This window comes from Pinus tabuliformis, chromosome 1_2, assembly GCF_031772625.1.
Source record: "Pinus tabuliformis cultivar Carrire ecotype Pingquan chromosome 1_2, CPIR1, whole genome shotgun sequence".
In the NCBI taxonomy this organism is placed as follows: Eukaryota; Viridiplantae; Streptophyta; class Pinopsida; order Pinales; family Pinaceae; genus Pinus; species Pinus tabuliformis.
The window spans coordinates 350,611,186-350,635,799 of NC_142298.1; the positions used below are offsets into that span (position 1 = coordinate 350,611,186).

Here is a 24,614-nt window from a genome sequence, read left to right on the forward strand (position 1 = left end):
TGGAGATCAAAAGAGGAAACAACATGCTTCTATTGCTAACCTTGATGAATCCAAGAGATACTAGTGAAGAATACTCATTTTATTCTGCTTTTGCAGGTCATGATGAAATATGGTTGGTGGATAGTGGTGCCTGTTATGAATATAATTCATAACAAATAAAATAAATAAAAATAAATGTAAATAATAAATAATTAAAGTAGTGATTATTTTAATGGTCATTAGTTTAATGAAAAGGCATGCCTAAAAAGACATGGCCAGTGATCAAGGGGCACCTGCCTAGGTATATATGTAGGCTCTCATTGTAACATTCAATCATCCTTGTACAATATATATATATATATATATATATATATATATATATATATATATATATTATTACAAATACTCTTGTGTATTTTACATTTAAAGTCAACAAGATATAACTTTTGTTGCTTCAGTGGTATCAGAGCCGTGCGAGTCTTTGAACGGTATCCACCGCACAATATAACCATGCGAGTCCTTGAACGTTATCTGCCACAGAAAATGCCAATAAGTTTTCGCCTGAATTCATTGAGCAGTTTAGTAAAATTTAGGAAGCACTTCAGCGATTAGAAAAATCATGTGTAGGAGTTACAACATGTTTTAAGAAAAGTTATGCAAAAATCCATAATAAGGAAGATGATAGTGACAGTGAAGAAACAAAACAAGGTGAAGCAGGAGAAGAAGATTTTGATTAGAATGATGATAATGAAAATAAAGATGTAATAGATAATTATGAATATGAAAATGATATCAATCAAGATGGTGAAGAAGATGAAGCAGTAGATGATCATAATGTTGAAGATGTAGATGTTGCAGAAAATGATCAAGATGATGATTCCAATGACGCTGATATAGATCAAGATGAGGATCCAGATGAAGCTGGTTTTGATGTGGATGAGAATGATATATATCAAGATGATGATCCAGATGAAGATGATGTGGATGAGGACTATCTTGAGAAACAAGAAGATGAACAATATCATAACATGAGGAAGATGTTGAAGAAGACATTGGTGATGACGAAGAGAAAAATGTGGGAAAAGTATGTAAGAAACGCTGGGAAAATGGAGTTAACAATGGACAATACTTTTGTCTCTATGGGGATCCGAAGGGCACATGGGAAGTTAAGTCCCCACCACAACCTCCATCCAATGAAGCAACCCCTTATCCTTTTACGTTGAACAACGAGCAGCCCCTGAAGGGATTAACCAAAGAATGGATTGAGTTCATAGCAGAGCATTTCGATGCTTGGTTAATGAGCTTTGTATCCCTAGATGTAGTTAGATTTGGTCTTAACTGCAGGCAAAGAGGCCAACTGTATGAAAAAATATTAAGCTTGAGTAGGGCCAGTCAGGAAGTTGCCAATTACTACAATAGAAAGTGTGGTATATGCGGAGTTTTATGCAAAGAGAATGACTATTTCTGGGTTCAGTGTGACATTTGTCAGAAATGGTTTCATGATGGCTGTTTAAATGTGAGCCCAGATGTTGCTCAGGAGAATCATGTCTATTGTTGTGTCTGCAAACCAGGGAAGAGTGTCAGCAGTGAAAAAGATGTATGTGGGAATTGCAAAGTTTTATACAAATCAGATGATTCTTTAGAACTTGAATCTGGCAAGCATGAAGAGAGAGCAGGTGACGTCGAACTTGTTGAAATAGACAATGAAGCTCTTAGGTTCAAAGAGATGATTGAATCTCAGAAAAAAATAGCGGAGGGGCTTGAGAATGAACCACTTGTGGGGCCACTTCCTCTGCCAAAAGCAGAGGGCCATATAAGCTATGGAGGAGCACTTCGGCCAGGAGAAGGTGACGCAATTGCACAATACGTCCAACAAGGAAAGCGTATCCCTCGAAGAGGAGAAGTTGGTCTGTCTGCCGATGAGATTCAAAAATTTGAGACCCTTGGCTATGTCATGAGTGGAAGCAGGCATCAACGAATGAATGCTATTCGTATTAGAAAAGAAAACCAAGTGTACAGTGCTGAGGACAAACGAGCATTGGCAATGTTCAATTACGAGGAGAAGTCAAAACGTGAACACAAGGTCATGTCAGATCTTCAACACTTGGTTTGTGTAAATGTGTTTGGAGAAAACGCAGAGAGGATGACAATATAGTTAAGCGGGAAGATACGCCGAGTCGATGGAAGGTAGATCAGTTATCGAGAATTCAGAGATAAATATATGAAGGCCAACGAACCAGTGCTCCTCATCGGCCTCATGGATGATTGGAGGGCTTGCCACGATTGGGTTTCTCCTGATGGCCAAACCAATCCCTCAGTCTTCTCCCTAAATTTCGCCAAATCCCGAGTTCAAGTTGCAGATTATGACAAAAGAATTCACAGCCCAGAAGAAACTGTGGATGACTGTTACTAAATTCATCCAATATTGGCACAATCTCAATTGCAGATTTATTAACATGGACCGTAGTCAACGCATTGGAGACTCGTGCCCATTGTTCTGACAGCCGATGAACAGTCCACCGGTAAAAAAAATTGCGTTCATCCGCCGTCACCTACCAAATCCCTGTTCGTTGAAACCTTCTGTCATTTCACCATGCAACCTTTCCACTATCCCGTCATTCCACTGTGCCCTGTCATTCGGTCCCAATAGTTCCATCCTTGTCGTCCTTCTTTTTTCCTGGTCAAACCATCGTGACCCTTAGGTTAGTCGGTCACGATTTTTTTTGGTGTTCGATCATATTTAAATTAACGTTACTATAGGTTATAGTGGAAGTAATATTAATTAAAATTATATATAATTTAATATTAAAAAAAGAACATATATATATATATATATAATTAAAAAAACAAATTCCAAGGGAATATTACTGACGAGTCATATGTGCTGAGATGATTGACAAATGAACACTTATCAGAACTGACGTGAGCAAAGTGAAGAAATTTTCAGCAATTAAGCTTTGAGGACAACGCTTTGCAAAGAATGGGGCAATGTTATGAATATAATTCATAACAAATAAAATAAACAAAAATAAATGTAAATAATAAATAATCAAATTAGTGACTATTTTAATGGTCATTAGTTTAATGAAAAGGCATGTCTAAAAAGACATGGCTAGTCATCAAGGGGCACCTGCCTGGGTATATATGCAAGCCCTCATTGTAACATTCAATCATCCTTGTACAATCAATATATATATATACATTTATATATATATATATATATATATTAATAAATTATTATTACAAATACTCGTGTATTTTACATTTAAAGTCAACAAGCTATAAGTTTTGTTGCTTTAGTGCCTCTAGGCACATCACTGGGAATCATGATCATCTCAATGCATTGGTTGAAAATAAGATAGCACAAAGAGTGGAGCTTGGAGACAATGGCAAATATGAAGTCAAAGGTATTGGCTCATCATCTTTTCAATTGGATTCAGGAAGTAATGTTAAACTTAACAATGTTTGATATGTTCCTGGTTTGAAGAAAAACTTGTTGCCCATCTCATCTCTTGAAGACAAAGGATATAGAATTGCTTTTGTTGATGGACAAGCCTTAGTATGGAAGAAGGATGCCTCTTTTGAATCTGCCAAGGTCGTTGGTGTGCGAATTGGAGGCCTATTTCGTCTCCTTGGACATTTAATTCAAGCTTTGCTTCATAACACCGCTGATCTTTGTGAATTATGGCTTCGAAGGTACACTCATATTCAGTGTAAAGCTTTTACTAGAATGCAAGATTTTGTTAAGGGTGTACCGAAAATCAAGGTTGATCATGTTGAAGTTTGCAAGGGATGTGCCATTAGGATAAATGTGAAAGGAAGATGTACTAGCAGTGATAGTAGATCCAAAGGAATCTTGGATCTTGTGCACTCTGATGTTTGTGGGCCTATGTCTAACAAGACTTTGGGTGGCAACTTGTATTATGTATCTTTCATTGATGATTATTCTCGCAAAACATGGATTTATCTTCTAAAGTCCAAGGATCAAGTATTTGAGAAGTTTCATGAATTCAAAGCTCAAGTTGAAAATGCTACAGGAAGAAGGATCAAGACCTTGAGGTTTGATAATGGTGGCAAATATGTATCCAAGGAATTGATTGATTTCTACAGGGATGCTGGAATTAAGAGGGAGCTGATAGTTCCCTACTATCCTCAACAAAATGGAACTACCGAAAGGAAGAATAGGACCATTATGGAAGCTACCAAAGCCATGCTTCATGATCAAGAGTTACCAATGTTTCTATGGGGAGAAGCTGCGAAGGTTGCTGTGTATGTTCAAAATAGATGCCCACATCAAGTCTTGGATTACAAGACTCCTGAAGAAGTATTTACAGGTGAGAGACCCAATGTTGAGCCTTTGAGAATATTTGGTTGTCTTGTTTATGTTCATGTTCCTAAGGAGAAGAGGACAAAGTTGGAGCCTTTTGGGAAGAAGGGAATTTGTGAGCTACAATGAAGATTTAAAGGACTTTAGGGTCTATGTTCTAGGGCAACGTTACATTGAGACTTGCAGGGATGTTATTTTCGATGAGTATGTTGCTTTTTGGAAGTCTAGAGGATCATACTAGGACTCTGATGATGAAATTCAGGAGGCTCCAAAGAACATGGAATTAAAACCTAAAGAGCCTAAACCGATGGATCAAGATGCTCATGAAGAATTTGATGATCATGAACTTGTTGAATCTCCAAGATCCACTGTACCTAAGACTAGAAAGAGACCCGTCTGGCCTGAAAGAACATTGAAGGAAGTTGAAGGACATGCTGCAGCTCGTGGGACCTTCAAGGAAAGCAAGAAGCTGAAAATTTACTCCTGTTATACAACCTTGATGTGCAAGATCACTGGATTCGAGCCATCCACCTACGAAGAAGCAGCTGAAGAACAAGTTTGGAAAGATGCTATGACTAAAGAATATCAATCTATATTGAGAACGATGTTTGGGAAATTGTGCCAAGGCCTGAAGGAAAGTTTGTTTTGTCTTCAAAGTGGACCTACAAAATTAAGCATGTTGCTGATGGAAGTGTTGAAAATACAAGGCTAGATTTGTGGCTTGTGGATTCTCCCAAAAAGAGGGAGAGGGTTATGAAGCTTCATTTGCTCCCGTTGCTAGGTATGCATCTATTAGATCTATCATTGCTCTTGCTTCTATTACAGGTTGGAAATTGCATCAAATGAATGTCAAAATTGCTTTTCTAAATGGGGTCATTGAATAGGAAGTCTATATTGAGCAACCACAGGGTTTTGAGGTCCATGATAGCGAAACACATGTTTGCAAATGGAAGAAATCCATGTATTGGCTGAAGCAGGCCCCTCATGCATGGTATTCCTTTATTGATGGCTATTTGATGAGTCTTGGTTTCAAGAAACGCAATGTTGATCCGAACTTGTATTTTAAAGTTGTTGATGGGGAGCCCTTGATGTTGCTGTTATATGTGGATGATTTGTTTATGACCGGGGTTGAGGTTCTGATTGTCTAGTGTAAGAGGGAGTTGGTTTCTGAATTTGAAATGAAGGATCTTGGTCTCATGCATTACTATTTGGGATTGGAAATTTGGCAAAAACTTGATGGAATCTTTGTTGGCCAAGGCAAATACACTATTTCGATCCTTTAGAGATTTGGTATGATGGACTGTAAGTCCATGGACACTCCTATGGTGACGAATTTGAAGAAGATACAAGACTATGATTCTGATTTGATTGATCCCTCTATGTATCGCAAATTGATTGGCTCATTGAACTATCTTGTGAATACTAGGCTTGATATTTGTTATGTTGTGAACACATTGAGCCAATTCTTGGTTGAGCCCTGACATGTACATTGGGTTGCAGCGAAACATATTCTGAGATATTTGCGTGGTACCATTGAATATGGTCTGAGTTATGCTTCTAATGAAGAATGGTGGCTGCAAGGATTTACTGATGTTGATTGGGCCGATAGCTCTGATGATAGAAAGAGCACCTCTGGATTCTGTTTTGGCCTGGGCTCTGGTATGATTTTGTGGTCTAGTAGAAAGCAAACTTTTGTTGCTTTGAGTACGATTGAAGGTGAATATATTGCTACATGTTCTGCCTGTTGTGAAGCTGTGTGGCTTCGAAAATTGTTTGTTGGTTTGTTTGATCAAGTGCTGGAATTAACCATTATATATTGTGATAATCAAATCTGTGTGAAGCTTTCTGAGAACCCCGTGTTCTAGGACAGGTCGAAGCACATTGAGATTAAGTATCACTATATTCAGAATATTGTCCAGAGGGGAGCTGTGAAGCTTGAATATGTCCCTAGTACCTACTGATGAACAGGTTGCTGATGTGTTAACAAAGCCTTTATCCTGTACGAAGTTTTCTTATTTCAAAGAACAACTTGGAGTTGTTGAGAACCCCTCTCTGAGTGAGAGGGAGCATTGACTATATAGCATCATGTGATAGACAATCTTCCTTAGGCTATGATTTGGAAACCTATGGATTGGTTAGGAAGATTGTCAATCTCCTATGTCAATGGACTAGGAGATCAGTGAGTTTGGTCAGGGAGCTTGGTTCTGAGATATGGATTGATCTTGTGTTGTCTCCCTTAGGTCATGAACCAAGAGACTATATAGTCGGGGATTGAGATAGGGATTCCTCACTTAGGCTATGGGCTAGGAGACCATGTTTGTGGTCGGAGAGATGTATGCTGTGTATATGATTGTGATAGGGATTCCTTCCTTAGGTTGTGGGTCGAGAGACCTTGTGTATGGTTGGTAAAATGTACCTTGTGCATGTGTTTGATTTGGACCCACTGGTTAGCAGGACGTTGAATTGAATGCTATGGGGTTGTGGTTTGTGGGATGTTTTGGATGCTGTTTATCTTTCCTTATGATGAGATTGATGATCTCTCACTTAGGATGGGTGCCGAGAGACCTATGGATTGGAGATTGATCTTGATAGAGAGAGAGACTTGTGTTTGTCCCTTAGGCTATACGTTGGGAGAACTATTGATTGGTTGGGGAAATTGATTTTGAGAGAGAATGAAAAGTGCCTCCCTAGCTAAGAGGGAGTGTTGAAAATTTGGGTAGTTATGGTCAGCATTTCCATTGGCAAGTGATGGAAAAAATTCATTTTTTTGGGTTTGACCAAGTCGGCCTCATGATCATCAAATCGGCCCCACATGTGAAAAAGCACCTCCAAAAACACATAATTAGAGACTCATTGGACCTCATTTGGACACACATCCCATCATCACATCTGATCTGAAATAGCAAGAGAGCGATTTCACACGTGTGAAGGAATCTGAAGGAGAATCTAATCTGCCTTGACCAACTTTTCTTATCTGTTTGACTTTCTTTGACTTGGGCTTTTGTGGACCTGTTTGACTGATATTTTGCCTGTCTTGGAGGATGGAAGATTGCAGAGATAAGTTGACTTTGTTTGACTGAGATTTCATCCCTGTTCTGGCTCATTGACTTGAGTTGACTGCATGCTTTGACTGAGGCTTTGACTGCAGGTTTGACTGGTTCGTTGACTGTAATTTCTGAGGCACTTCAGGACTGAATTTCGGCCCTTCTGATCAGCTACCTCAGGCCGAAATTTGCCCCTGTTGCAGACTGTAATCTTTGACCAGCGTTGACTTTTCTCTCTCCTCGTTGACTGGTTTTGACTTGGATATTGTTGAGGTCAGATTTGGAATTTTTGTTGGAATATTTTGATGTACTATTGATGAACAAAATTTCTCTCTCATAAGGAAAGATTGGTTGGGTTTTCCCCCGTCTTGAAGCCTAATTTCTGGTGTCTCTTGTCTCTTGTTTACTGTTCATTGTGATCTCTATTGCTCTATTGATGAAATTGAATTGTTGAAGTTTTTCATGTATAGCTGCTTTATGATTGGAATGAAAAAAGAATACTGAATATATCATTGGAAGTAGTTATCAATTTTGAAAAACTACACTAGTCTTGGATGCACTAGAAAATCAACAATTCAAACATTTAGTTCCCCACACAATTTTGATTCCAGGGAGGTTGCCAGCAATTCTTTCTGCCTTTAATTTCCAACCTAAGGATTCAACCATGATGATTTATAGAATTTGAGACATGGGACAACCTTGTCTCAGGCCATGGCTTCCCTAGAAGAAGGGAGTTAGGCCAACAGCTGGGGGCGCAATCTAGGGGGCACTAATGTAGGAGGAGGTCCATCTGATGAAAGAAGGGCTGAACCCAAATTTATTTACAATCTCAATTCAATAAGAGTGCCTTAGCAAATCAATTGTTGGCCATGTCTAATTTGATTATCATACTTTTTTCTTTATTCACTTTTACTTGAAAGAATGGCTTATTGGACTAACACTATATTATCCACTATTTGCATATTTTGCATGAACCCTCCTTGATTTTCAGATATAATCTTGGGCAGCACTTTTTTCATTATTGTGGCTATGATTTTTGTCACTATTCTATATGACAAATTGCAAAGAGAAATGGCCCGAAACCTGGAAAAGGAAGATGGATTAGCCTCTTTCGGAATTAAGTTGAGAAATGAGAAGGTTGTATTACCTCCAAACTTACTAGCCTTTTGCACACGTTAATGCATCTTTTTAGGTCTGTCTTAATCAGACTTCAGTAGGATCTATAAAAGGAAATTGAGAACCTGTCATGCTCAGAAGCCTTCTTGTGTTCTAAGTCCCAAATGGCTTTCAATATCTCCTCTTCCTTTATAGGTTTCATCAGGCCAAAGTTATCCTCCTCTGTGATATTCGTAGGAATATTTTCTAGCATGGTTGCGATCTCATCAGGATCCACATTGCCCTGTTATGTAAGGTGGTTGCCAAAGTGAGACCAGGCTGCTTGCTTTAACTCTTTAAATTCTGAAATTTTAGTACCATACTCTGGAGCAAATTCTTTGACATTATTCCAGGCAACTTGGGCTTTATCTTTCTATTGGAAGAAAGTCGTGGTCCAATCTCCTGCCTTAAGCCAAAGACTCTGTGACTTTAGTCTCCAAGTCTCTTCCCAATCCTGATAGCTTTCTGCATTTCTGTTGGATCTTTATCTTAGCTGCCTAAGTTTTAGTAGTGACTCATTTTATATTTTGGTGTGAGTTTCCTCAAGTCGGGTTATTAAACATGTCTATCTCAGTCAGTGGGGAGGAATATGAGGATCGAACTGATTCTTTTAGAGCAGATTTAACCAATTTAACTATTTGTTCCCATATATAAGTATGTGTACCTGCAATCCAAACTGTCCAAGGCACATTGATTATCTTTGGAACTTCCTGGTCCTGTGACTAGATTGGATTGCATCTAAATGGCAAAGGCCCATAATCTGGAGCGTCTTGGAACTGGAGAACAATAGGTTTATGGTTAGAAACTACTGATGCTACAACCCTGAATTTGATTATGTAATTCTGAAGGTGGAAGGCACTTCGCACTAAAAATCTGTCCAGTCTAGTAGCTATGTGGCCAAGCCTATCCTCCAGTTAGTTAAATGTATTTCCCCATTTACTAGCTTGATATCTACCATGCCCCATTGACTCATCAGGTCTTCCATTTTTCTCTAAACAAATCCTTGACAATGTTACCCACTATTTTCTCCTTGTTATGCAAAACAACATTGAAGTCCCCTGCTAATATGCTATTTCTAACATGTTCCAAATCTTTCACACCTAGAAATAACTTCCAACAGATTTATTTTTCCATGCAAGCTACAGGCATGTATTGTTGATTTTTGGGTAGCATCGGATGTGCTTTAGTTCCAAAATTTTGTGGAGGGGATAGAACACATGAGATCTCCAAGACCTAGAAATCGTTTGGAGAAATTCCAGCGGGATTGTATTTTATTAAAATAATTAATATTTTTAATGTGGTTCCGAAGTGTAAATTTAGGAAAATTAAAATATTAATGGGTATTAATGAAAATATTGGTGAAAAGATTTTAAGAGACGAGTATCAAGTCTAATTTAATCTTTAGCCGTTGATTAGAGATTACATCACGACCGTTGATTTCTCAACAGGAAAAATATAAAAGGAGGCTTGGGGTCAGTTGGAGAACACACACAGAGAGAGCAACACTTGAGCTAGTTTGAAATTCTGGGGCGTGGTTTGCTGAGAATTTCAGAGTAAGTTTCTAGTGCAAAGAGGGGCAGTTCGGCAGAGGGACTTTAGTCCAAGGCCGAGAATACATAGCAGAGAGGCAGCACAACACCAGGGAGAGACAATGTAGCTCCAGAAAGGGTGACGCAGAGGCTGGAGGGTTGACGCAGTCACTTAGAGGTAGCGCTGGGGTTTTTGTGAGGCAGATCGAGCAATAGTTCAAAAAATCGATTTCTAAGCCAGGAAGGCTCACTGGGAGGGTGACGCAGTTCCAGCGTAGAGCTTGGAGCAGCCATCGCTGCACAACACTGGGGACATCGCAGTGATCTGTGGGGTTTTTCATCTAGTTGCTGGATTCGCCAAAATATCTGTCTCCGGATAGAGGTACTTTTGTTGGGTTTATTCTCTGTTGGGTAAGTCGGATTTGGCACTCTAGTTGTATTCAAAAATCTGCTTAATAATAAAACCCTCTTATCTGCTGCACCGATTTTCCCACACTGGGTTTTTCTGGGGACATTTAGTCCAAAAATAAGTGTGTACTGTGTATGGTTGTCTCATTTATTTTTCAGTACTTGATCTGTATAGTGGTGTAGGCTGCAGTGTATTTGCATTAATATTTTTTGAATATTTCTGAAAATAACTTGTTAAAATGAAGAACACAAGTAGGTAATGCAAATCAGTTTACTGCAGTAGGATTTATGGTTTGTTAGATTCAGAAATTTTCACATGTACAAATTGGAAACATGAACTTTTTTGCTAGAATGATGGTGAGTGAGTCTCATTAATATCTGGTTTTGTGATTGAAGAAAAGTACTAGTTGCCAATCCTGCCCATTCCATAATGTGCACAACCTGCTGATGCTCCTCTTGAATTAAATGTTACTCCATCGCTTAAATGCCATTGCTTCTTTCCTATCCTCACTACTTCTAGATCCTCCATTTTTGTCTTGTAGGGAAGAAGGATGGTGGGCTTTTATGTTCTTATCAAATCTCTTGATGCTACTTCTTTGTTTTTGTTGCCTAGTCCTCTACAGTTCCAATAGACAAGTATCATTATTTAGATGAGGGTTTTGACCCACCACCTCTTTGAGGCACATTTCTTTACGGAATTCTAGATGCTTTTGTTCCAATTGCAAGGGCTTTATCAATAGTTGTCGGGGTTCCAATCATTTTGTCTCTATTAGCAGGTTCTTCCCTTCTGAATTTCTCTATTTTCCTTGAATCTTTTTTGGAAGCTTTTCCTCAGACTCCTCTTCCTCTACTTCCATTTGCTCTTTGCCCTTTAATTTGAAGTTTGGAGAGGCTATCTTTGGATCTATGATGTAGTCTCTTCAAATCTTTCTGTGACACGCTCCTCTTCTTCTAAAGGTTGAAACTTTGCTATTTGAACTAAAGACAACTCTATTGTTGTTGTGACTGTTTCCATTGAAATCATATAAGGATTTACCAAGAATTTTTCTGCAGAAATGTGCTATTTCTGGGATAGAATCTCATTTGTTAGATAGGGTTGGCTGACTATCACCTTTCCCCTGGTTTTGCTTCTTCAGATGATCCATATGAGAGATTACATGATTTTGCTTTAATAGGAGTCTTGGCCTTGTTGAGAAATCAATAGGATTATGAATTAGGGTTGATTTCTCTATCATGGTAATTACTTTTGAATTTTTTGGCTTTATTATTATTATTATGTTCTCTTATTTCATCAAGCAATTACCAAAATATAAATCAAGAAGATCACAAGAAACAAAGAATGCAAGATGTAGGTTCTCCAAGCTAGGGCCAAAACCCACCATGGGGGGAAACCCATCAAATCTACTCTTCTTATAGAATCAAATAAAAGTGATAAATCCAAGACCCAAATCCAACCTCCAAGAAGCCAAGTCAAGCCCTCCAAATTTTGCTTCATCATGATAGAATCCATCAATTTCAGTCATAGGAGATCACACCAATCTCAGCCACAAAAACTCATATACCACAGAAAACTTGCATATGTTTAAGATCTTCTATAGCCCAGGAAGCTCACACTTCACTTCAGAACTTCACATATTTCTACCTCAAAACACATCATAGAAAGCTCAAATTGCTTGCCATTTGGTGGAGGACGCATGCCAATAAATAGTTGTTCTCATATGCGAAAAGGCACATCCTTTCAGTGAGCCAACTTGACATCTAGGAGGGTCGACTTGGCTTCTTAAGGTGAATTTACCCAAATTACATTTTCAAAAATTCTTTTTCCTTTTTCTTTACAAGAAGTCCAAATAGGACTTTGACTCTTTGACTCAACAAATCCTAGAAGCATGAAGAACATGCTTAACTAATGAAATAATAATAATAAAAAATATTTTCTTCTTTTTGCTTTTTACATAAAATACATAATGATACAAGTACAATGATAATTATGAAGACCAAACCTAGTTACATTTTCCAACACTCCCTCTTAACTAGGGAGGTATTCATAATTACACAACAAGGTACAAAGATACTCTCAAATTGAAATATTCTCATAAGAAGAGTCAGATTGATAAGCCATCATCAAACATCAACATCATAACCAACATTGTCAAATTGCAATATAGCAAGACAAGCTCTAACTCTCCACTAGATTAGAGCACAATGTTGGGAGGCATACATTTGGACACCATTACCCAATCCTCAAAGAATATTGGTCCTCTTCGACTACTCTTATCTTGGATACCCTGTCCTATCCTCAAAGAGTATCAGTCCATGGGACTACTACCTATCTTGGATTCCAAATCCTCAAGGAGTATTGATCCCAGATGCTTATCCAATCCTCCATTCTCCCTACCAGTGCCTTCACTAGACTTACGATTGTTAGTCCTGGCCTAGTGCATGACACATGGAGAATACAATGTCCATCATCACTCCCTCTCAACCAGGGAGGAGATCCTTACTCCCTCTCAACTAGGGAGACATAACCACAAGCCTTAGCTTGTCTCATACTTCATCAATACATTAACTACTTGTTCTTTCGTGGAGATATAGTTGTAGCTGCAGGGCTCCTTTCTCGCATTACATCATACCTGAGCTTTGACCTTCCTGGATGTCAAACATTTTATGGAGCCAAATTCTTTCACACTCTATCTTCATGACATGGTTTCTCGGCTCCTTAACAACATCATATCATATCAAACTTCGAGCTTCCTAGATCTTTGACAATCTTCATGCAATTTTGTCATCAATTGGTTCATCTTTCATCTTCAAGGAGCCAAACTTCCTTACAGCTGCTAGCACATGCCTTCCATCCTTTCATAACAGTATTTGGTCCTCATGCTCTTCCAAGCCATCATCAGTGTCATCCACTCAATCCATGTGCACCCAAATCGAATCAAACAACAACCGATATAATATCATCAAACAAGCTATCTTTCCAGCCTCTTCACATACTTCTACAATAAGTCCTTTCAGGAAGCCAAATCATATCCCAACATTATCAGAGTTGCCAAATCACAATAGCTTTTAGTCAAGATGTGGGATTCTTCAAAATCTTGTTGCTTGCTCCCTCTGAGGTCAACATTCCTTTGCATGGTCTATCTTCATATTGCAATGAAGTTTTCTTACATGCTCTGCAACTTTCAATCATCAATCCATGTGTTAGTGTTGGAAAATGTAACTAGTTTCGGTCTTCATAATTGTCATTGTACTTATGTCAATATGTATATCTTATGTTACAAGAAAAAGAAGAAAGAAAAATATTATTTTTAAGCATGGGTTTCATGCTTCATTTTATTGGTCATCTAGGTCAAGCATGCATTTCATGCTCCTAGGGTTTGTCATGTCAAAATAATATTTTTCTTGAGTCAAGAGAGTCCTTGTCAATTGTATAAGACCCTATTGGGCAAGATGTAACATGTAAAAGATATTATTTTGAGTCTAGAAAGTCCTTATGAGCCTCCAAGCACAAGTCGGCCCTGCCAGTGACAAGTCGGCCTAGAAGAAGCTATTCGACCTCCTTAGATTGGTATATATACAAGCAACTTCGACCTCATTTGTCACCAATTCGATCTACACAAGAAAAAAGTTCGATTTGAAGCTGGAAACAAGAAGGAAGCAAGAGCGAAGGTCTAGAAGAAGAAAACATCCCAAGGAGAAACCAAAATTTGATTTTTGTGACTATCTTTCTCTCACACATGTGAAAGATCTAGGGTTTTTGTTGCAGCTACAAGGTAGAAATTGCAGATATTGTTGCAGGTCCGAAACTTTGCAAGGTCAACACTTGAAGCTAGAAGTCTACAAGAAAGAGAGAAAACTAAAGTGAAGGAAGGAGACCTATATTTGATCTCTTCTACCCACATGTATGGTAGGGTTTCTACAACTACTATAGGGCTGAATATTATGTTGCAGGAAACGTGGTATAGAGGTCCGTTTCCGTACGGAAACGGGTACGAAACACGGAAACGTGTTTGGTACGGCCGTGAAATGCATTTCCGGCCGTACTGCCATGTTTCCCGAAACGGAAACGTGGCCAGTATGGCCAGAAACGCGTTTAAGGGTCGTACGACCCACGTTTCCTCATTAACTTGTGTTTTTTTTAATTTACTTTTAGGGTATGTTAGTGACTTCTTGTTGCTTCTAGATGCGTGTCTAAAGTTATAAAAGTGAATTTTTGCCCTAGTGTTGATATGCAGTTCATCAAGAAGTTTGAGGGATATGCAGTTCATGGTAGTAAAAGTGATATTCTCCTTTATTTTTCATTTTCATCCTTTTACTTAAATTTTTAACATTACCATGAAATGACTCAGGATGTTTGAGAGTGGTTTCGCCCTCATTGGATTTCATATGGAGAAAGTAGAATTTTAGATCTCACTCAAAATCCAGCAGACTTATTTGTTTTTCAGGATTTCAGGATTGGAGGGATTGCAATGTTTCCATTGGATTTTATCATGTACTAGGTATGGAACTTGTATTTAATCAAGAGAACCAAGCCCTCTATGCATGGAAACTCCCAATAATCAAGATCATGTAGGGTACTAGGGTATGAAACGTGTATTTAATCAAGAGCACTAAGGTCGTTCGACTATGTAGGAGGAGACTCCCAATACAACAATGGTCCTTCTAAAGAATGGGATGTGGATGCAGAAAATCCTGATTTGGATCTCTCTCTTGCAGCCTTATAGTCTTTATTGTACTTGCAGCCTCATATATTAATATAAATAAAGGCTGATTTTGAGATTTGGATATATAATAAAGGTTGCTTTTGGATATTCCGATATTTTTATTTTCATTATGTGATCATTCATGAGTAAATGTGATGTAAATTAAATCTTAATGTTTAAGTGTAATAAATTATAATGTATCATTTATGCTTTATGATTGCACATATATATATATATATTTAAATATTTTCAATATATATATATATATATATATATTTGCGTTTCCCCGTTTCCAAAATTTGGGGAGGTCGCGTTTCGTATCGCTTCCCGTTTCGGAAACTCGTACCCGTTTCCCCGTTTCGTGCAACTTAGGCTGAATATTGTAGGTCGAAGTTGCAGACTTGAAGCTAGGGGTCGAAGTTGAAGCTAGAAGCTTGTTGAAGACGAATTGACCCTTATTCAATTGATGGATCTTTGATCTTACTGGAAGGATTCTTGGAGGGATGACTTGGCACTTGGAGGAGGACTTGGTCTAGGGTTTTGGGTCTTGGTTTTCTTATTTGAAGCATATTCTAGAAGAAGAGAAGAGATTCTTTTTGGGTTTTCCTCTTGGAGGGTTTTTTGCCTGGCTTGGAGGCTATTTCTTGTGTCCATTACCTTTACTGTTTTTTCTCTTGATAATTGTTTGATGAAAAGATCTAATAAAGAAACATAAGAAGATAAATAAAGTTCACAAGCAATTATTAAGGTTAAGGAGAATTTGAATTAATAACTGCCCTACTACATTCTCCAACACATGGAATGAACCAATCAACAAGCTTCAATATCGTATCCATCAGAGTCTTTACAACTCCCTCTTTTCATCTGAGGTAAGTGAACTTCTTGTCCTCTAATTGACTTCCTTGATGCAAGCTTCAAACTGTTCTCTACTTCTTCATCTTCATGCTTTGCCATGTTCTTCCACTTCTTCCTTTTGCTAGTCAAGTTTTAGGTAAGTCTTGTCTTGACCTGCAACCCTTATTAGAAGACCATGAAAGACAAGAAGGATAAGGCATAAAGATAACAAACAAGGAGATATGGAGTACTTATCTTTTGAGAAGGATTAGCTCCCTCTTAAACTTGGACTTGTTCACCAACCTTGTCCTCACATTAAACATCAAGGGTTAGAGTTATCTTTAACAGTGAACATGATTAGATAGGGTTTTGTTTCTAGGGTTCTTTTTGAACCAAACTATGCTAGGGTTTATAAACCCTAGATGCCAAAGTCTTTAAGACTTGCTACTCAAGAATTGCAAACCCTAGATCCTTCATAGTTATCAAGACTTGTCATCCATGCATTGCAAAATTCTACTAGCATGTTGCAAAACCTAATGATATTGTTTGACATACCTTGTATCCATTTCATTTCTTAATCTAGTCTTCATATGCAGTGATCTTCTTGGTGTGCTACCAAGTCAACAATATGTCACTGTCTCTAGTCTATATTTATGCATACAAAAATTGTACATACCTCTGCAACCTTACCTTGTCAAGTGCCGACATTCTTCAACAAAGATGCCTCAACTTCTTCAATCTCAAAAATTTCATTGAGCTGCTTCTCAGAGACATTTAATTTAATTTTGTCCATAACCAATTCTTCATATGATCTTCTCATAGATTTTAGTCCTTTGTCCTTCAAGCTAGGCACAAAGATGAGCCTGGTCTTCGGGATGTCAAATTCCTATCAATGTCTTGGCTTCTTAGATAGGTCGACTTCATTGATAGATCCTTCATTTATGTATTGAAAGGAAGATAATGTCATTGCTTCTCATGCTTCTAATATCTTGTTGCAGAGATATATTGTATGTTGGATCATAAAAGAATTCTTCGAAACTAAATGTTGTAACAGACTCGTAGTTTTATGTCATAGTGCCTTTCGGACTTTGATGCTAGTCACAACAAGATGGACTTCTTTCAAAACTATAACTGATTTCAGACTTTCCTTAAGATTGTTGTGTAATATCCCCAATTTTGATTTTCCGCATTAGAGACAATTTTGGAAAAGGGGAGACATTTCCGACATTGGGACTTAGGAGGAAAAAGGAAAATTACAACCTTAGTGGAGAGTGGGGACCACAAGGAGAGAAAATTCGACCCAAGAGGCAATTCACACTAGTGAGAAGAGAGAGAGAAAGGAAGGGTGTGAATTAGTGGAAGGTGGGACCACCAAGGGAGAGAGGGCCAACAATTATAAATAGAGCTTGGAGGCCTCCATTTGGTATCTTTGATCATTTGACAATTCAACATTAGTTCTCTTGAGTTGCTTAGCCAAGACAACCTGTGCTGTTCAACACAAGGAATTTCTGAGCGGGAATTCCACCCTCATTTCAGAGAACCTCAAGTGCCTCCTTAGTGAGGCAATTTAGGGAGCTCAATTCAACGTTTTCATTGGGCATATTTGCAGGTTACTTCAGTTGGTGCATGTTCCTTCCAGGGCACAATAGTGGTTTGAATTGCTTGTGGGAAGATCGGTTATGGAGGAGCAAAACTGTTAATTTTAGGATAACAATGGTATGTTCTATGCTTAGAGCAATTTTACTTCAATTTTCTTTCTTAGCCCAATATCACATTCAGTATAGCAATCACATCAACATGATAGTAAAATGCAAATAGAACATAAACAATAATAGTAGAAGACAATCCAACACAAGAGGACACAAGATATGGCACCAGCCAGGCACAAACCCCAATGTGGGGAAACCCTTGATCAATTCTTCTTATATTTCTTCAAAAGTTCAGCAGAGGGAGAGTACAATTTACAATATTCACTTGCCCAAACTGATAAGTCAAAATAATAGAAACAGAAAGCCCTAACCAGAAAGTCAACGTTGGTCAACAAGGCTGAAATTGACCTCCAAAATAGCTTGGTCAACCTTGGTCAACTCGGCCTCCAACAACAAGATAATGCAACCCAAAACAGTCTGAAAATAACCAGTCAAATCTGGTCAACAAAAGTCAATGCAACAACCTGAATTAGGGCAGTCAACGTTGGTCAACGCAGGGGTCAAACTGCCTCAGTTTTTGTGCCCAGAACAACAACCTGCCCAAACAGAAGTCTCCCTCACAAAACCAAAGTCAAACAGGGTCAACGCTGGTCAAAGTCAACCTCTTGAAATTTTGGTCAAATCTGGTCAACGCAGCAGCTAGAAAAGACAGTCTTCCTTTCGCACGTGTGGAGAGAGAGAGGCCCAGAAATCCGTACCCAATCAAGATGAGAGAGAGAAAGATGAATGAGATGAGATGCCAAAATGAGGAGGAGGCACCTTGTATTTATATGCAACGTTGAAGGCTGGAGGAGGCTAATTTGATGGCTGGCCGACCTTGACAATTTGTCCATAATCAAAATAAATTCATAACTTCATTTGTACATGTTAGAATGGGATGATCTTTAGATCAATCCTACACCTCTCGGAAAGAGGAATCCAAGAAAAATATCAATTGCCTCATAAGAGCTATCCAAAGTGATGTTTGGCCCTAGTTGCCAAATTTAACAAGAACACCAGAGGATTTGCAAGTGTTTTCTATTAGTTTATCTGGAGATTTTATGATGATTAGTAGGGTTGAGTTTGAGGGAATTATTGGGGTTGAAATTCTACATTTTTGGAAGTGTGCAGGGGTCTCCAGGCAAGCTTGTGTAGGGGCTGGAGGAATAGACGTTGAGGAGAGATAAGGGCTGGAGATAGGAGATATTTATCAGCAGAGAATTTAGCTGGAGTTGGTAGAGATTTCTAGACTCTAGTGATGGATTTGGGCTTAATTTAACAGTATAAATACTGTGGGGTATTTTCTGGCCAGGTTGGACAAATCACACTTGTTGGGGGTCATTTGGGTTTGGTGGATTTAGCCGAAACCCTTTCTAGGTTTTTGTGGTTTATTGAGAGGAGTTTCCAGCTAATTTTACAGAATTTTCCAGGCAATGTTCAAACCTGAAATCCTCATTCTTATCGCAGGGCGTATTGTTGGTTAGCTGAGAAATTGACATCACTTTGTGGGTTCACTTTGCTTGGAGTTGGGCCAAACCCTTTCTGGGTATTTCTGGGTTTTTGGAGGGAGTCCGTGACTGCAATTTCATAGTGGTCCGGGCATTCTTCAGAGCAAAATCTTCAGTCCCATTCTAGCAGCAACAACTAAAATTTTTGGGTAGTGCGCAATACCAGTTTGGGCCAGTATTTCCTCTGGATCAGAGTTGTACCACCTGGGGTTTGCATAGCTTGCATAGCAAGCCCAGGTTCCCTTGTTCCTACCTGCTTATGTACTCTGATTTATCATTATTAATAAAATGGCTCAACTATTTGGAGTATTTTCTCTGGCATTTTGATGGTTATGTGTACCTTTCAACTTGTGGTTGTTGTACTTGTTGCATGGTCCCTATTAATTGCTGTAGCTTAGTTCATGTTCTTGATTTTCATTGTTAATTCCTAGTTTGGAACATTACATGTTCCACAGAGATTTCACATCTTGAATGTCATAACAATTTCGAATGTCATTATCACAGGTTCGTACTTGTTATATCTATGCTTCTTGTCGTTGCAATTCCTTGAGAGATGATGTAGATTGTCCATGGAAGATTATCGTGCTTTCTATCATAGTCTCGACCTTCTTTTCCATATTATTATTTGTTATAGAATGGTTACTGCCAAACTGTCACATGTCAAGTCTACTTAACTGCCTTATATCAAGTAAACAACTCAGTCATGTTATATCTAATTGCAAGTCTCTGTCCATCATAATGTGAGCCATAATAGAGTGATGCCATAGGAGCCATATGGTGCTGATACGACAGATCATTAAAAAATAGAGTGAGACCACTGTAATGTTGAAAAGTTATAGAACATTGAACACAAATGCGATTCATGCCACAAAGTATATCATCAAGACATTATATTGCGTGCCACAAAGTGGTTACTGTCTTCGATGCTATTGAGAGAGTAATACTGATCTCAAATGAGAAGGAAGTCACCTTAGAGAATACGATCCATTATTCAGGACATACGAGCCATAGAATGTTGTGCAGGCCACTGTAGAAGAGTGCAGGTTAAAAAGAATAGAACCTAGCCATCACAGAAGAATAGCGAACCATACACTAATCATACCTCAAAAACTTAACATGCTAGTGACACAAGCCATACAGTACACTGTAATGTTGTCAAGCCATTATTGTTTGCATTACTGTCAAGTCACATCAAGGCCACTGCTTTTTCGGATCAGTGTAGAGATCACTTGTCTAGATCATCTTGGATAACTTCAGATCACGGTCACATGCAACTTTGGATAGCATAGGAGAACAAACTTCAGTAACTTGCGTCATAGTCTAGACTTGCATCACTGTCTTGCATTAATTCAGAATAAGTCTTCACAGAAACTCGCATTACTGCACAGGTATAAATATTTTGCACTACTGTTCACATCAAATCACAGAACTTCGGATAGCATTCCACAGAAGATGAAGAGCAAACCTTGGATAATAGAACTCGAATCATATGCCTTCTTCAGGAGAGCAAAAATCAATGTCTTCCACAGGAGATAAGGAACATAACTTATATGCCTCTTTACCTCATGAACTTCGCACACATTACACTCATATATCCACAGAAGAATATTGTCCTAGAGATATGCCAAGAAAAGTGATCTTCACGCCTCTTTCTTCAAACCTGGCTTTGATACCATGTTGAGAAATCAGTAGGCTTATGTATTAGGGTTGATTTCTCTGTCATGATAATTACTTGTGAATTTTGTTTCCTTTATTATTATTATTATGTTTCTCTCTTTTCTACAAGCAATTACCAAAGTATAAATCAAGAAGATCACAAGAAACAAAGAACACAAGATTTAGGCTCTCCGTGCTAGGGCAAAACCCCACAAGGGGAAAACACAGAGAATCTGCTCTTCTTATCGAATCAGATCAAAGTGAGAAATATAAGACCCAAATCTAACCTCCAAGAAGCCAAATCAAGCCCTCCAAATTGTGCTTCATCATGATAGAGTCCATCAATTCAGTCATATGAGATCACATACCGATCTCAGCCACAGAAAAACTTGCATATGTTTCAGATCTTCTATAGCCCAGGAAACTCGCATTTGTTTCAAATCTTCTATAGCCCAGGAAGCTCGCACTTGTTTCAGATCTTCTATAGCCCAGAAGCTCGCACTTCACTTCAGAACTTCGCATATTTCTGCCTCAGAACACATCACAGAAAGCCCAAATTGCTTGCCATTTTGTGGAGGATGCATGCCAATATATAGTTTTTCTCATATGCGAAAAGACATTTCCCTTAAGTGAGCCGACTTGACATCTAGGAGGTACAACTTGGCTTCTTGAGGTGAATTGACCCAAAATACATTTTGAAAAATTATTTTTCCTTTTTCTTTACAAGAAATCCAAATAGGACTTTGACTCAACAAATCCTAGAAGCATGAAGAACATGCTTAACTAATGAAATAATAATAATAATAATTATTTTTCTCTTCTTGCTTTTTACATTAAATACATAATGATACAAGTACAATGATAATTATGAAGACCGAACCTAGTTACATTTTCCAACAGGCCTAGGGAGCCTTCGACCCAAATAGAGTTGATATCCCTGATGCTGAGGCTTAATATTGCCTGAAGATTTGTATTTGAGCCTGTTTTCCTTTGTATAGTCTGCTATTGTTCTTCTTTTTTATGCTGGTTGAGCTTTTTGAGTTTCCTTCTTGAATTATTTAATGAGATGTCCATATTCATGGCAGATTTTGTTCTTGAAAGGGAGATGGTTGTAGTCTAAGGCTGTTCATGCTGATAGTTGTCTAGTGATATAGGACAATGGCCTCTGGAAGGCCCTTTTCCAGGTTGACTTCCTCACAGATTTGAGCATACTCATGCATATTCTCCTTAGGCTTGGCCTTGTCTTTATATCACCCCCAGGAGTTTCCAATCCTTCGAAAGGTGTCCAGGTCCATTTTCCTGCAGTGAAGGGAAGGTGAGGAAGATGCACCCATACTGGAACTGCCAAAAGAAATCATGCTCTACACTAAAGTCTGGGGTCTAGCAGTTTAGGTACATACATCGGGAGCCAAAGAAGTAACATCCGTTTCGAAAGATTAAATCCGTGTCTACCTTTGTCTCAAACAGGAAGACATAAAAACCTCTGTCTCAGGAAAATGATTTAGTTTCCCTTTGATCAGAATATTTCAGTTTTTCTGCAACCAGGTTGCCATGGCTCCAAGAGAGAGCCAAATGATAGTAAACTGGTTAATGAGATCCATTTCAACAAGGGATGGCCTTGTGCCTAGATGCAATATGAGGAAGCTTCACCTTAGGAAATTTCGTTGTGTACTTGACAAATCTGGGTGGAAGAACTTTTGAAGGTTTCTGATAGGAAGAGACCATGGCTTGAATGGCTGTTGCCTCTGAGTCCAGAGGGGTTAAGACCCCCCTCCAGAGGCTGAATCTATATGAGAAAATGCAAGACAAACCATATTGATGCGCACTAGGGTTTTGCCTCAGAGAACTTAGGTATTCTTCCTTTCAATATGTGGGTATTCATAAAGGTTTAATACCTCCCCCCTAATAGGAATGGCCCTTACGATGACAGAACTTTCTTGTGGGTGTAAACATTATAACTATGGACTCTTCCCATGTTATGGTGTTTATTCTCACTTAGCTTATGCTTGTTTGGTAAATCATGAGTTTACATAATATTCATAACATGGTGATCACCAATTGAGCTGCCCACCGTGGGATTTATCAAGGGATTATAGCTAATCATGTCACTAGCGGAGATTTGAACCTGGGTGGGGAAGATAACAGCCATTCTCTGGTGGTTGGGCGGAATGGCTGTTATCTTCCCCACCTAGGTTCAAATCCCTGCCTAGTGACATGATGAGCTAAATCATGAGTTTTCAAAAGCCCCAATTTTTGGATTTTTTGTCCAACAATTATTTGGATGTCTCAATGAAATTGTGATTTTGGCAATATCACTGATAAATCGGTGATTTTCGCAACTATGATCTCAGATATCTAGATGGGGGACCAATCCACCCTCTTAATCTAGTTACTGTAAAAGTAAATATTCAAAACACAGCCAGAATAATATAGTAACACATTAGAAAAGCTGAAGCAGTATCATCAATTATTGTTTAGCAGATCTTACTTTGACGTCATCCTAGCCATAATCCCTTATTTGATTCTTTTGAGTGATTATGCAAGTTAGACGTGGTCTGTTACAAGTGGGAATGACGCAATTGGGCCTTCACATGGAGTTGTCGAGCTTTGAAAGCTTATTGGATTGCAGCTATACATGTTCAGCAAAATGACTTACATCGATAATAAGTATTCTCTCAATTATAGAAACGAGATATGCTTATTGAAATATCACATCCATGACATTCAAGGAAACATTTAAAAGAGAAAAATAGTAAGAGAAGGGTTGAAATATCTATCATCAAAACAATGCTGAAAATGACATAACAATCTTGTTTCTACCATCTTGGTCCATTCGTAGATTTCTCTAGAGGTTTATTTGGTTTCCAATCCACTCAGTAATGCTTCCAATTTGTTGTAGTCAACCTAAGGTAAGAGCTTGATCTGATATCTGCAACTGCAAAGTGTATACAGGAAGGGAATATTCCTGTTTGCTTTACAATCTTGCTTCAACTATGGGACTTGTCTGTTTAATCTTCTACTCTACTTTTATAGAGATATCATTTCATTCTATACAACTATCTTAGCACTAATTAGTGCATGTTGAATGTCTAGATGGAAGCTGAACTTGCAGAACTGCAGAATCAAGAAGTATTATTGAAGAAGAAACTTGATGCTAAGCAATTGGAAACACAGATGCTAGACGAGGAGAGTTTGTTGTTTAAGGCAGCGGTGGATATGGCACTTGACAGTAAGCGTCCTGGAGAATTTTATCTGGAAGAACTGGGGAAGAGGGTTGAGTCAAGAAAGCAACAGATTTACAGCTTTGGAACTGCAATGGTTTGTTACTTAATTATTTCAATTCAATAATGCTGTTATGTATGTTCCTTTAGTAGCAGATAACGGTTAGGATTTGAAATAAAATGCCTAGTTAACTGTTTTGCATTATATGACCCTTCAATTTGTTTATCATCTGATCTGAATTTCAAGAGCTGACATGCTATGCATTAAAACTACAGGGATACAGTTAGAATGTCACTGGAGGAAAAGAAAGAAAGCCTTGGAAATTTGCTTCATTCAAGGAAATGCAAAGATCAGGTAAGATTGAAGAATTACAAGCAGTGGAACAAGAAATTAAACGATGACTGCTAAAAATCCATGAAAGGTTTGTATCTTGATGACTTATTTTATTCAACTTGAATTTTTGGAGATGTGGGCAATCTTGTAAGATTCAGTTTTTGAATCAGATTTTTGTGGTCCAATGGACAGCCAAGGTTCCACATACATCCTTAGATGAGAATCAGA

General features: G+C 38.3%; 1 protein-coding gene across 1 annotated transcript in view; it reads left to right on the forward strand.

The window, feature by feature from the left end:
- Positions 1 to 24,462, forward strand: part of LOC149205809 (uncharacterized) — a 141,080-nt gene extending 116,618 nt beyond the window's left edge. The window contains exons 3-4 of the mRNA XM_089395156.1: positions 23,925 to 24,149; positions 24,329 to 24,462. Of these exons, the coding sequence (XP_089251282.1) occupies positions 23,925 to 24,149; positions 24,329 to 24,340 (237 nt within the window). The 3' untranslated portion in view covers positions 24,341 to 24,462. The remainder of the gene's footprint in view (positions 1 to 23,924; positions 24,150 to 24,328) is intronic.
- The last annotated feature ends 152 nt before the right edge of the window (positions 24,463 to 24,614 follow it).